General features: G+C 38.0%; 6 protein-coding genes across 6 annotated transcripts; 2 read left to right on the plus strand and 4 right to left on the minus strand.

Annotated features, from left to right (window-relative positions):
* Positions 1-2,572: 2,572 nt before the first annotated feature.
* Positions 2,573-3,105, minus strand: MONOS_5365 (uncharacterized protein; the record flags this gene model as incomplete). Its single annotated transcript, XM_067875505.1, has 2 exons — positions 2,573-2,831; positions 2,897-3,105. The coding sequence occupies 2 exons, from the start codon at positions 3,103-3,105 to the stop codon at positions 2,573-2,575; spliced, it is 468 nt and encodes a 155-aa protein (XP_067724590.1).
* Positions 3,106-5,208: 2,103 nt separating this feature from the next.
* MONOS_5366 (uncharacterized protein) lies at positions 5,209-6,135 on the minus strand (the record flags this gene model as incomplete). Its single annotated transcript, XM_067875506.1, has 2 exons — positions 5,209-5,565; positions 5,644-6,135. The coding sequence occupies 2 exons, from the start codon at positions 6,133-6,135 to the stop codon at positions 5,209-5,211; spliced, it is 849 nt and encodes a 282-aa protein (XP_067724591.1).
* A 730-nt stretch (positions 6,136-6,865) lies between these two features.
* Positions 6,866-7,267, minus strand: MONOS_5367 (uncharacterized protein; the record flags this gene model as incomplete). The annotated part of the gene is made up of 1 exon (XM_067875507.1): positions 6,866-7,267. One exon carries the CDS (start codon positions 7,265-7,267, stop codon positions 6,866-6,868), a length of 402 nt encoding a protein of 133 aa, XP_067724592.1.
* Positions 7,268-7,288: 21 nt separating this feature from the next.
* Positions 7,289-9,102, minus strand: MONOS_5368 (uncharacterized protein; the record flags this gene model as incomplete). The annotated part of the gene is made up of 3 exons (XM_067875508.1): positions 7,289-8,349; positions 8,430-8,877; positions 9,082-9,102. 3 exons carry the CDS (start codon positions 9,100-9,102, stop codon positions 7,289-7,291), a joined length of 1,530 nt encoding a protein of 509 aa, XP_067724593.1.
* A 3,068-nt stretch (positions 9,103-12,170) lies between these two features.
* MONOS_5369 (kinesin 2) lies at positions 12,171-13,990 on the plus strand (the record flags this gene model as incomplete). The annotated part of the gene is made up of 2 exons (XM_067875509.1): positions 12,171-13,486; positions 13,567-13,990. 2 exons carry the CDS (start codon positions 12,171-12,173, stop codon positions 13,988-13,990), a joined length of 1,740 nt encoding a protein of 579 aa, XP_067724594.1.
* An 81-nt stretch (positions 13,991-14,071) lies between these two features.
* MONOS_5370 (uncharacterized protein) lies at positions 14,072-14,356 on the plus strand (the record flags this gene model as incomplete). The annotated part of the gene is made up of 1 exon (XM_067875511.1): positions 14,072-14,356. The coding sequence occupies one exon, from the start codon at positions 14,072-14,074 to the stop codon at positions 14,354-14,356; it is 285 nt and encodes a 94-aa protein (XP_067724595.1).
* Positions 14,357-14,526: the final 170 nt, after the last annotated feature.

Genomic DNA, 14,526 nt, shown 5'->3' on the forward strand with positions numbered 1-14,526 from the left:
TCTTATTCAATTCTTTTTCATTTCAGAATTAAACAAAAATAAAAAATAAAAAACATATAGTTTTAATTTTCTATATGCTTCTATTTAACATAAAATTAAATTGATATGTTAAAGTATGTTTTTTTTTTAACAAAAACAGTGAAATGAGAAAAAAAGGTCAAAAATTAAATTGAAAAAGTTAAAAACAAGTTAAAATGATAATATAGGAATGTCGAATTGTGATGCTGTGGCTTTTAACGTTTAGTATAAAATATTCGCTTCATGGCCAGTAAGTCTTTGATCTGAGTACTAAAATAAAAAAAAATAATAACAATTTATGTGAACAAAAAATTTTCTAAATACGAAATACACCAAAAATTATTCTAAATGAGAATTTTTGCATTCAAAAAAATAAAATTTGCATTCAAAATAACAATTTTGCAAACAAAATGAGAACTTTTGAGTTCAAAATGGAAATTTTGCAAACAAACTAATAATTTTTTCAAACGAAATAATAATTTTTGCATTCGAATTAATATTTGTTGAAAACCTAACAAAATTTTGTTCACTTTCTCACGAAATATTGTGAAAATCAGTTTTTAACTTTTGAATTGGAAATAATTTTGTGTTGTCATTATTTTTTCGTACGAAAGAAAAATTTTCGAAAATTTTAATTTTTTTCAAGAATATTTTTAGAATTTCATATTATTTTGATTCCTATGAAAACAGAAAATATTTTCTTTTCGAATGCAAAATTTTTTATTTCGTTTGCAAAATTATTAATTCGATTGCAAAAATTCTCATTTTGAATAATTTTTGGTGTCACAGAAAGTTGTAAATTATTATGATAAAATTACTTATTTATTTGACTAAATTAAGCCTCTGCGACACAAAAAATAAAAGTCCAATTTGTCGGTCGAGCAGACAAGCTTGTGTCGAAAAGTTATTTTAAGTGAAAAAATTCATTTTTTTAATTAAATAGCATTTTTCACATTTTCAACGAATTTATCAATGTAAAATTTACTGTTTATTGTTATTAAATGCACAATCAAAAATTGTTTCGCTAAATGAAAAATATTTTGTGATATTTGAAAAAGAATATTTAATTATTTGTTTCGATCAATTTGAAAACTGATTTCCTTGATGTTATTTTATTTCCATTAACAATTATTTATTCTTACGGGAAAGACATTTGAAACTTTTCACATCTCTATTACTTGCAATTTAGACATCAAAGGAATTTATTCAAATTCGCATTATATTATTAACTGGTTTGATTTTACACAGCCTTGCACAAATGATGACTATTTCTTTAAATTTGAAATATGAATTGAGCAATGTTTTAAAAAATAGAGCAAATGGACACAACAAAAAACCAATCGTTTTCAATGCACGAATATGTTGATTGCACAGCTCCACAAGCAGGTGCTCCTAATGTGCATGACAATGAAAATTCAACCATCACTTTCGAAAATCAGTCATTTTCAATATGCAATACTTCGACAAGAAGTGGAACAATATATGCTGAAAATCGCTGTGCATTGATCTTCATTCTTCATTCATCAGATGTGCTGTGGCAGCTTTTTATTGAGGGGTCGGATGAATTGCAGCACAGAATATCCCCTTTCAATCAATAATAGATGGACAGTTTCAAAGAAATTGCTCATCGAAAAATGACGGAAAGGCAGACGAACTCCTTCAAACAATAACTCAAAGGCAAAAACATGTTTCATTAATTCGCATTTCGATAAATGTCGATGCAATTGAACAGTTGATGAGGCAGGGGGAGCATTTCAACGTTGAAATCCAATTGGCAAAGTTATTATATCAAACTGTATATTCTGCGGTTGCTATTCAATGTGCGGAGGAGGTGCGGTAAGCAAATAAATGCATTCAAACAATTTGGAAGTTTTGTTTAATTACTGTTTTTTCCATAATAATATTGCTTAAAAGACGGACATAATATTTTTTCGCATAAATTAGCATAAAACAGCAATGATCAAAGTTGTTATTCAATTAGGGAAACTGAAACCATAATCAGTTTGGATTATTCAATAGTCGTGGGTAAAAGAAAATACTTAAAAACGATTTTGGAATAATAAAATTAGTTTCTTCAGCAGATTCTAAACCCAAAGGAATAGACGCATGTACATGTGGGCTTGATTAAAGCTCCATGCTGCACCATCAGCCATTGTTTGACTCCTCTTATTCCTAATTAATTGACTGATATCGAGATATTCTCACGAAAAATTACAGAGACAAAAGCGCGGGCTGTGGCAACTCGTCCTTCACGACATACGGCCCAAGCGATTTGACAACAACAATCCAAACAAAATTTGAAAAATCAGGCATATCTCTATCTTCCTTCTCAACAGGCACATTAACTGTTTGCGATCTAGTTGTTGTGATCAACTCGTCGAATGAAAATAATCGTGGATCAAAGATTTTTTGAGATTATGGGAGCAGGAAAGCTGAGGATAAGCCCGCTGAACATATCTGCTGGAAGTGAACAAACGAAGAATGCAACTTGACCAAGGCTTTTTGTGATTTTCAAAAAATTAATTCGAAATTTCATGAATGAATCAAGTAATTTCTATTGGGAAAAGAAAGAAGTTGAAGCATCCATATAGAAACGAGCTGAGCCAGATGTCTGCTGATGATACACTCTCTTCATACCTACCACCTGGTGCGGCGATGCAGATTCGTGTGCTCCACATGTATAGCCCTGGGACAGAGCAGAGGCAGAAAGCGCAGAATCAGAGAACGGAGCACGCACATGCAAAGCATCAGTGCTTGCACGGAGCGAAAGGAGGCAGTTTGCTAACGTTCCTCCAATGTTTAAAAGAAGAAAACTTTACATCCACAAGAACAAGATGAATACACTTGCTACTCCCACTCGTCCACAAGCGCACAATACATAACTATAAACACTCCAATCATCCCTTTCGCTTGGCACACTCGTACGATAACACAAGTCGCATTCCGCAGATCAATTAACGGTACACTTTCCTCCGGCACAACTGCCCCAATCGCAACAAACTCGTCCATCGTCTCTCTCTGCCTGTTCGAGTTCAAATGCGACAATGCCCCTCCGATACCAAACATCCACCCCCACCCCCGCCCCATTCTCTTCTCCTCTCTCTCCTCCCATACATCCTCTCCCCGACAAACGTTATGTTCATCATCTTATCCTGCAGAAGTCATCCCTACCGCAACAGACTTCTTCACAATCCTCCAACTCCATACGCAGTTCTTCCAGCTCCACCGACATAATCATAACTTCCAAAAAGTCCTTGAAGGTAACGTTTAAGTTCCGATTTTCTAGTGGCTCATAACTTGGATTCAATAAAATTGTTGGAAATATTCTCAACATCTTTCACTTGTTTCTTTAATTTTGTACCAACAATAATACTCTTTTCTTCCTTTCATCAAAACACACATTTTTAAATAAAAGCCATGTTATCAATTTTTTCTCCGTGTTCATATTGCAACTTTGTTTATTTTCATATGATGTGCAAGAAATTATTAAAGATCTCGTGAGCACTTCAACTGATAGCGAAATAAAATCGATAGACAAATAATCAAATTCCATTTGAGTAAATTAATTTTTCGAAGAAATTAATGACATGTTTTGTAAAAAAAAATGAAAATGAACTCAAATACACTTACTCATCTCATGCAAGAAGAAAAGCAACAATTTTGTGTTGCTAAAAAAAAGGTTTAAAAGAAGCAAAATATTTTTTTGAAAATTTTGTTGGATCAAATAGAGAGTTTTGCGGATTTGAAGATGAGATTAGATATTGAAGTTTTTAATGCCTCAATATCAAAAAGGAATTGGCAATCAAACAAAAATTGCCATTTTTTCTTTTTTCTGCAATTCGACTGATCTTTGTCAAACGACTGATCTTTGTCGTTCGACTGATCTCGACAAAGATCAGTCGATAACCCATAAAAAAAATAAGAATTTTTGAAAAAAAAGGGGAATTTTTGATTTATCAAATTTATATAAATTTATTAATATTAATCGGCAAAAAAAAATAAAGATTAAAATTCTATTTCGTTTTTTTCTGAAAAAATATGAAAATAAAAATTAATACTTTTTTTATAACTTACAAATTAAACTCATATGAATTGTCGGTCGACTTGTCGAGTTGTCCAAAAAATGTCGGTCGGTCGCAGAGGCTTAGACTAAATCTTTTTGAAAAGTGACATCAGATCGAAAATTTGACCCATCGTCATTAAATAATTTTCTTTCCGTTTCCATTATTCTCATAAAAAACGAAAAAATTCACTATAATGCTTATCAGTACATTGCAAACTTCTTTATGGAAAGAAAAATCAAAATCAAAAAAGTATACATCTGATTTATTGATCAAAATCAAAATATATGTTTTTCAAAGAAAAAGGGTTTCACTTGATTGAACTTCTTTGCAATTATTTACAAATGAAATGTCCAAGGTGTGTTTTGATTCTATTTCGTGATAAACTTGATTTTCAATGTAAATTCTAATTTTCATTTGAATAGAATTTTTCATTTGCATTATGCACATGAACTTAACATAAATGCGAAAATTGAACACACACATTCGATGCATCTGAAAATTTGAAAAATTTAGTGGTTTGTATTTTATTTTAACAAAAATATTTTAATTACTTTTTTTTATTCAATCATGCTTTTTGATTGAAAAGTTCGCAGTTGATAGTTAACATTTGTCTCTTAAATGGCATATAAGATAAAGATCTTAATTCTTGTTCATTTACAGTATGTGCAAGCACAACATCGGCTGATGGGGGATCGATGATGCTGTGTGTAGGGAATGGAAATAAGGAAAAAGTGAAAGGCGGGACCTTTGATGGCTGCTTTTGCTCAGCATCCAATGGTCTTGGGGGAGGAATTCTTCTTCGATTATTGACTGATGATCCCAATTTCCTGATTTTTTCTTCCTTTGACACAAACACAGCCAAGTGGAGCTGTGATATCTTTGCCATTTCATCCAATCTGGAAGAAACAGCAAAATAAGAAAACATCGCATGTGTGACAGATTCTTTGGATTCTCTTGAGAAGGTGAGGGGATATGACAATGGAAATACAACTTTGGCTATCCCTCTGTGCATTTATCTCCTTCCCACACCAGAAGAAATATATGTGAGTAACGCTGAGTCATATGATCATTCACATTGCGGAATTGCTCAATTCCCTTGTTTGACCTTGAAGCACTCACTCACACATCAAACAGAAGAAAAGAAAGTTGTTGTCAGTGGAATGATACAGATGAGCAATGAATTGGAATTTGCTGGATAGAAGCATAGCATCCGTGAAAACGATGAAGTCAGCTGCTGGGCCATTTCCGATGCCAGCTCGTCATTAAGCTCTGCAATGATAACAGCAAGCGCTGAAACAGTTTTGTCAAAACTGATCTTCTTTCTTTCATCTTCTTTTTCTTCTTCTTCTTTTTCTTCTCCTTCTTCTTCTTCCTCATCCTGTTCCTTTTCTCCTTCTTCGCCATCCGACCGCAAGAAAATCATTGCTCGCTCTCTCAGAACATCTGCCTCCATCACACTCACAAACAGCACTGTTATTGTGTCCTTGTTCCAATTCAAAGAATTACACTTTTTTCAGATTATCTCAATCATTATCTCCACACTAGCCTGTCACACACAAACGTCTGTTAACCTTTCTGCAAACACAGCTGCCACAAAATAATTAGCTTGTTTAATCGCATATACAGTCTCCAAAAAAACAACTCTCATACACTCAAATGCATCGCTGCCCGCTTTATTTCTTTGACACCCAAACAGATACAGCGTATAAACCAGGAAGAAATGGTGTTGCTCACTCAGAGCATAAAGAAAAAACGCCAAGCGTTGACATTTGTGCTCTCGGTATTTATTCGTTAACTCGACTTGCCGGAACTTCGCAACTTGTGTCATCTCTTCCTCATTTCCGCAAAGAGCAGCAGAAGCAGTTGCATTAGCAGCAGCAGCAGAAGAAGAAGATGATGATGATGATGAAGAAACAAAGTTGTATTGCACATCCTCTGCTGCCATCTTCAATACCATGGGAGCATCCATCGGAACAACCGCTGAGAATGCGTGGTCTGTTAGAAATGGCGTACGAAGCATCATAGCCGCGTAAACCCATCGTCTGTACAGCATTCGACTGTCTTTTCTAAATAAACTCCTCTTCTGTCCCAAGCCTCTTGTCTGACGTGTTGAATGAACCCGCCTCCCCTCCTTCTGCACCTCAGCCTCCATTCACTCACCCTGCCAAATCAGCTGTTTATCCGCATCAGACACCTCATCAAACACACACTCAAACGCATGCACTGACAGTGTCGCTGAACAATTGCTCAGAATCTCCTTCGCATTTCCTGCTTCTCCTCCTTCACTGCTCTGCCGTGCAGCTTCAATTCCCTTCTCAGATGTGAATTTCACCTTCTCCAAATCATCTCTCCTCCATCACAACAGGCACTTTCACTCTACTTCACAGTAACCATTGCTTCATCACAATTTGCACATCCGCAAGGCGGTTCAGCTCATCCTTGCTGATAAAGATACCACACTCAAACTCGTTCTCCTCTGCTTTGTGCTCAAACTATTCAACAAAGGCGTTAAGCATAACCACAAAGTCTTCCACAATAGCCTGCTTCTTCACTGCTTCTCTCTCTGTCCCATGCTCAATGAGGATCTCGCACTGCTCCAAAGTCAGATTCCTCTTCAACTTTGTTTCTCAGCTGTATCTACGCCATTTCATCTGAATCTTTGCACAGCTTATGGTTAGCAGCATGCACAGCTCTCCCAGCGCATCCAAAGTCTGCCCGTCTGCAATGCGCACAAGCATCATTTGCTGGTTGCCTTTAAAGTTAAAGGCACTTCTCGTAATCCTTCAACCTAATAGAACAACCACAACATCCCGCTCTTCTATCTGCACTCCCTTTTCCCTTCCTCTTCCTCCTCTTCCTCTTTTTTTTCTTCTTCTAAAAAAACCAACAAAATCAATTGCAACTTCAGCAAATTCAGCAAATTCAGCAATTTCAACAGCATAATCAACAAAGTCAATTGCAAAACCAACAAAACCAACAAAGTCAACAAAATCAACTAAACCCACTGCAAAACCAACAACAATTTCAAACATTTCAATCATTTTAGTCACAATTCCCCTACCAGTATCAACTTCAGCACTTGCAACAGCTACAAAACTGGCTTGGTAATACTTCTCCTTCTTTGCTTCCTTCTTCTTTTTCTTCTTCCTCTTCCTCTTCTTCTTCTTCTCTATCTTCTTCTTCATTTTCTTCTCCTTCCTCCTCCTTCACTTCTTCTTCTTCTTCTCTTGTTCCTCCTCTTCCTCTCTATCATCATCTTCTTCCTCCTCTTCCTCCTCTTCCTCCTCTTCCTCCTCTTCCTCCTCTTCCTCCTCTTCCTCCTCTTCCTCCTCTTCCTCCTCTTCCTCCTCTTCCTCCTCTTCCTCCTCTTCCTCCTCTTCCTCCTCTTCCTCCTCTTCCTCCTCTTCCTCCTCTTCCTCCTCTTCCTCCTCTTCCTCCTCTTCCTCCTCTTCCTCCTTTTCATCATCTTCATCCTTTTCATCCCTTTCCTCCTCCTCTTCCTTCTCAATATCAATCGAACTTCTCTCTCTCCCTGATTCCTCATTCATCCTCAAATCATTCGTTGGCATTTCCACCTTTTTGATATCTTTCCCCACTCCCTCTGAACTTCTATCTGAACTTATGCCCAAAGATCCATCTGCTGCTTCTTCTTCTGCTCTTGATATCTCCTGTTGGATACCATCAGATGGAGAAGAACTGCACACTTTTGGTTCCACTGAATGCTGCTTGTCTGCGCCAGCCTCAACCTCTGCCTTCACAAACCTCAGCCCACTCAGCCCAAGCGCCTCCACAATCAACGGCGCCATCGCTTCTTCCAGCTTCCCCTGATTCTCTTTGGTTCTCTCCACAAACTCTCTGTGCGCTGTTGGATCCCCGCCTTTCTCCTCATTCCCATCACCTCCCTCTCTCCCTCCATCTTCTTTTCCCTTTTCTTCTCCCTTTTTGTCTCCCCTTTCTTCTTCCTCTGCCACTTCCCGCTCCTCTAGCACAGACAGCGCAATCGCTGTTGGAGACAGAACCACATCCTCCATCATTAACCCCTCCGCCTCCAGCCCCTTCTCCACAATCCCCCCCACTTCACACACTGCAATCCCTCGCCCCATCACTTCATCGTCCAGCTTCACCACCAAATTTTTCAACTGCAGCGATCGCGAAGCCAGCAGCAATGTTATGAACAGATCGTATTCACATCTGCTGCTACAAACATTCGCTTGCCCCCCTTCTTCGTGCCCACAAACGCTGCAAGCAAAGGAAGCTACCCCACCAGCTGAACCGAAATCATCGATGAAAGCGCCACATCGTATGAACACACAACACCCCCATTCAGCACCGCCCGCCGAGCCACACCGTATTCCCGAAGCGTCTGCAGCGCCCGCAGCGACAGCAGCAGCTGCAGCGACAGCGGCATGTGCAGCCCATACACCCCAGCCGCCTCTGGCACCACAATCCGCAGCCGCCTCTCGATATCATCCATCGCTCCGGTCGATGTGTATGACTCTGCCACAGCCGACGCATCCGAAGGGTCAATCGCAGGCGCTGATGAAGATGATGGCTGATCATCTCCTGCTGCCTTCTTCTCGTCGCTTTTCCGCCTCCGGAATGGTGAAGTTGATCGGCGTGCTGCTCCAGTTGAAGAAGACGAAGAAGACGAAGGCGCTGAGCGACGAGACGACTGCTGCGCTGCATCGGCCACAAGAGGCTTTTTTCGATACCACTCTATGTCAATTGGCAGTTCAGCATGTGACACAAGCACAACATTTTCATTTGTTTCAGAACGGTTAACAGCAGATAAAACCTGCTTTTTTTGTGTAATTAAAAATGTTTGAAGCAGGATTTCTTTTGATAATGCGTTAATATAAAATGAAAGGGAGAAGAAAAAGGCACATTCTGAGAAGAAAGAACCAGTTGAAATAAACTGTTTGAATCTAAATTTGAGAATAATTTGTTTTTTTGAGTTTGGAGCGAATGGTGATATATTTTGAAAAATAATAATTTATACCACAATTTTCGAGAATTGCATTAAAAATTGCTTTATGCAAACAACTTTTTGAATACATTCGATTGTTACGAGTGAAGTTTTGATGAATTTTTCATGATTGATAATTTCTTATTAAAAAATTCTAGAATTCAAGAAAATCAATTTTATTTGTTTTTCTTCATAAGAAAGTGATTAAAACTTAATTAATGTCAATAAATTCAGAATGAATATTCTAATATATGAAATGAAAAAGAAGAAATAAGAATATGTAAATCATTTGATTCAAATAGCTGAAAATCATTTTCTTTCAAATGAGTATTACAAAATAAGTTTACAGTTCATATGATATCAACAAAATTGTTTCTTATTTTTCAATAATAAGCTCAGAAAATAATATATATATATATATATATATTATATGGGTGATTATTTTTGAAATCATAACTATTTTCAGGATGCTTATTATTTTGATAATTCATTGTCATTGAAAATAAATTTATCATTGAAATATGAAAATTTATTCAACTATATCAAAAGCATATGTTTGATGTGAAAAAGAGACGGAAATGTTTTTGTTGGAGTTATAATTTTTCCGTGTTCATAGAAAAATATTTCAAACATAAAGTTGAACCGAAATTCTTTTTCGAAAATATATGATTTCAAAAATAATCACCCACATGGTCATAAAAAGTTCCGCTAATCAATAGATGAAAATGAGGTTTTGCAAAAAAAATTAAAGTCGAGGAACTTTTTAAAAAAATTTTCCCATTTATTTTTTATTTCAAACCTTTGTTAAGCTCGAAAAAAGCTTCAGAAAGTTTCAAAAAAAAGAGTTGAGATTAATTTTTGAGGTCAAGATAAAATATCCACCCTAATAAATATCCCAATATGACACTTTTTCTTTCATCATCTTCCTCTCAAAATACATCAAATCTAATTTCTGCACAATTCCTTCAACTTCAAAATAGAAAAAAAAGCGCACAAGATTTCAGTTTTCTTCATAACAGATATCGCATAAAATACCGGACATCGCACAATATACCGGACAAGATCGATTTCACAATAACTGCAAGAGGAATAATTCTGACAATTTTCCTCAAAATATATCTCATTAACACAAACTCACGTGACATACAAGACTTTCAGGACAGCTTCACTTGTGCTCAGAAAAAATTAATGATTGAAATCTCGGAGAAACTCAAAGTCCTATTTCTCCGAGATTTCAATCATTAATTTTTTCTGAGCACAAGTGAAGCTGTCCTGAAAGTCTTGTATGTCACGTGAGTTTGTGTTAATGAGATATATTTTGAGGAAAATTGTCAGAATTATTCCTCTTGCAGTTATTGTGAAATCGATCTTGTCCGGTATATTGTGCGATGTCCGGTATTTTATGCGATATCTGTATCTCCATTATTCATGAGCATTTGAGTTGAAAGAACTGTCTACAACATTTATTTTAAAAGCCCTATTCATTCTTCTTGTAAAATTTAACAGCTCTTTAATTTCAATGTGAGCTGCAACATTCTGATCGTGAGGAAAAGCGAGAAGTTGAATATTTTTCCTCAATAATAATGATTAAATTTTTTCAGTTGCATGTTGTTTAAAGAAAAATCAACAAAACAGAAAAAATGTTTACAAGTCAATCATTTTATAATTCTAAAAGTGATTTTTTGACTTTTTGGTTTATCAGATAAACTTCCAGCTTCTTGTTTGAAACTTATGTTTCATTTTTTAAACGATTTGAAAATGCAATTTCTTCTCATCTTCCTTCAACCCATTTTCCCCTAGGTTTCTTAGACTGAGAATCTTTCACTTATCAATGATCACTGATAGGTTCAATAATTTATCGGTGCACAAAGAATTAATCGGGACCTAAATTTTCTGGCTTACCGGAGCACATTTAGAAAAAAATAAATAACAGAAAAATTTAAATATGGGACAAGATATTTGACTTCAGGTATTTTCATTGAAAAATTATGCACTTTTCATTGACTTTTTGAGACAAAAAACACAATGAAAATGGGTCCATTTTTTCACATTCGTGAAATGTTGGAAAACTTTATGTTTTGATTTCAACGATGCCTGTGTGCAGATATGAAAATCAAATTTATTTTGAAATCTGAGAAAACGAAATAAAGTTATGAGTGAAGCAATTTTTCAATGCCTTGTGCAAAAAAAGCTTGTAAGTTTATATTTTTCCCCATATATTTTAATCAGCTATTCCAGTAAATAATTTTTATTTTATTGATTTTAGTGAAAAGATCAGGAGTTTCTTATTTTATTTTTCGATCAAAGATTTGCTCATATTTCAATGAGCTTTTTGTTTTGAGATTTTTAAGTGTTGTTATTGTTATTGAACATAACTTCTTTATAATTTTGGTTATTTTTCATTGTTTAACACTTCATTTTTTTATTTCTTTTTCCATTTCACTAAATTTCGACAAATCGAAGAATACATTTGAATAAATGAGTTTTTTCGTTAATTTAAAAGAAAAAATATAGACCTGTGCGACACGACAAGCGATTTTTTGTTGCTGTCGGTCACCAAAAAAAAAAAAAAAAAAAAAAAAAAAAAAAAAAAAAAAAAAAAAAATTACATGGGTAGCATTGAAAACAAATATCATTTCTGCATATCATTTTCGTTCAATATTAATAATATGCATTTGCTAATGACGTTATATTTCCAACGGAGTTTGCTTCATCTGCTTTTGATATTTTCAGTACTTTTTTCTTTTTTTCTCAGCACCGAGTAAAAACTTATTTACGAAAAATCTTACAAGGCAATTGTAGATGGAGTGATGAATGGATTTAATGGGTGTATATTTGCATACGGACAAACAGGAACAGGAAAAACATTTACAATGGCTGGAACCCCTGAACTGCCAGGCATCACACAACGTTCATTTGATCATATCTTTGCAGCAATAAATCAAGCAGACGATACAAAAAAATTTCTTGTTACAGTTTCGTACCTTGAAATTTACAATGAGCAAGTAAAGGATTTATTGTCGAAAGCACCAGGATCAGATAACATAAAAATTCACGAATCGCCAGAACTTTAGATTCATGTTCCAGATTTGACAGCACTTTTATGCGAAAATTCCGCATCGATGCAGCAAGTGATGGATCGTGGAGCAAAAAGACGAACAGTAGCAGCGACAAAGATGAACCAAGAGTCTTCTCGTTCGCATGGTATTTTCATTATTTCGATAGAATGTGCAGATGTGGCCATTTTGGATGCTGATGGGAAGCCTCTTGTGAAAGTGGGCAGGCTGAATCTTGTTGATCTGGCTGGTTCTGAGCGTCAGTCAAAAACAGATGCTTCAGGCAAGCAGCTTGTGGAAGCTGGTAACATCAACAAGTCGCTGTCAACACTGGGAGAGGTCATCAACAAGCTGACCAGAAAGAACCCAGAATTCATTCCCCATCGAAACAGCAAACTGACGCGACTTTTGCAGGACTCGCTTGGCGGGAACAGCCGAACAGTGATGATTGCAAACATCGGCCCAGCTGAATACAACTACGAAGAGACATCCTCAACGTTGAGGTATGCAAACAGGGCAAAGCAGATTAAGAACAATCCAGTGGTGAACTGTGCTCAGGATGCGATGGTGCTGAAGATGCAGGAGGAAATAGCGAAACTGAAGAAGATGCTGGAAGAGCGCAACACAGAGAAAATTGTGGTGGCTGACGAAGAAATCATCAAGAAGCTGCAGATTGAAATGGAAGAGAAAGCGAAGGAAAAAGAAAGTGCATTGGAGAGTGAGAAGGAGCGACTGGAAGAAGAACGGAAGAAGATTGAGCAAGAATTGAGAAGGAGAGAAGAAGAGGCAGCGAAGGAAAGAGCAGAGAGAGAGATAGCAGCGCGGAAGCTGAAGCACATGGAGGAGAAAGTGATCAAAGGAGGGACACATCTGCAGGACATGCAAGCGAAGCACAAGAGGCAGATGGAAGAGATGAAGCGGAAGATGGAGGAGCAGAAGAAAGAGGAAGAGCGGAAGAGGGTGGAAATGGAGAAGGCGAAGGAAAGAGAGCTGGAGGAGGAGCGGAAGCGGCTGCTGGCAGACAAGGAGACGCTGGAGATTGACTTGCGGCGGACGCACCAGTCGTTGGAGGAGGAAGTGGCACACAAAAACAAACAGTTGGAGAAGATTCTGCAGTCGCACAAAGAGGCGAGGCGGCAGGTGCAGGTGATGGACGAGGAGATGAACCAGCTGAAGCAGCAGGCGGAAGACGAGATCAAACGCCTAGAAGACGAAAACGAGGAGCTGCAGACAGAGTTTGAGATGGAGCGCAACATGATGATCGACTCGATTGCAGAGCCGCAGACGCAGATGAAGCGGCGCAGACGATCATCCAGCTGTTCATCCCGCCGCACGAAGTGGATAAGATCCGGGAGCGTGCGATGTGGAGCGAGGAGGACGAGGTGTGGGACATCCAAGGCGCAGAGCACTCAGGAAACGCGCTGCGTGCCATCCGAATGCCGTCGACGAGATGTTGATGCAGGTGCGTGCAGCATACTCATCAGACTCAGCCTCTTCTTCCTCCAATCCACCGGGTGGCTCCAACTCCTCCGTCGTCTTCATCCGCCTCGCCATTCCAGTCAGCATCTGCAGGCGATGGGGCACAAAGGAAAGCGCGCTCTTCGATGGGAGGCACCCGACGGCCGACGTCTTCTGGTGGAGCATCTGGCACAGGTGCACCTTCAATGGCATCCACACAGCGCCATGCTGCTCCAATTGCACCGGCAGCTGTTGCTTCGAACGTGAAGAGGAGGAGAGAAGACGAGCGGTCGCTGATCCGTCCGTCGATGGAGATGCACCGAAAGACAACACAGGAGATGGGCTTCAGTGAGATAGAGACGAAGGAGCATATTTCGCGGCTGGAGGAGGAGACGCTGAATGTGCCAGAGGACGATGAGCTGCTGTAGCCAGCTGAGTCGCTTCCTCGTGTCTTCTCAGGAGGAGGAGGTGTTGGCGGAGGAGGAGGAAGCGATGGAAGAGGAGGGATGATGGGAGAGGACGAAGGGGATGAATATGAAGGAGAAGGAGACGGATATGGAGGGTATCCACAGGCAATGATGGATGGAAGGAGAGACTATCGAGGAGGAGGAGGAGGAGGAGGAGGAAGGCAGATGGAGGCGAGAATGGGGAGCAGAGAAGGTGCACAGGCACAGTCTGGGAATTCTGGTAGAATGCGACCGGAATCAGCAACGAGAACGAAAGCAGATGTTGGAGGAGGAGTTAGTGAGATGGGAAGTGGGAGTGCTTGGAAAAGAAATTCCTTTAATTGTTGAATATGTTAAATGATTTCCATTTAATAATATGATGAAATATATCGTTGGATGAAATATAAAAGACTGTCTTCACCAAAAATAAAACCTAAAAAATAATTTGAAATGATACCAACACAAATTCGAGTGTATATTAAAGGTCAAATATATCACCTAAAAATTGAATAAGTCAT

The sequence above is a fragment of the Monocercomonoides exilis genome, assembly GCF_001643675.1.
Source record: "Monocercomonoides exilis strain PA203 chromosome Unknown scaffold32-1190040, whole genome shotgun sequence".
NCBI lineage: Eukaryota > Preaxostyla > Oxymonadida > Polymastigidae > Monocercomonoides > Monocercomonoides exilis.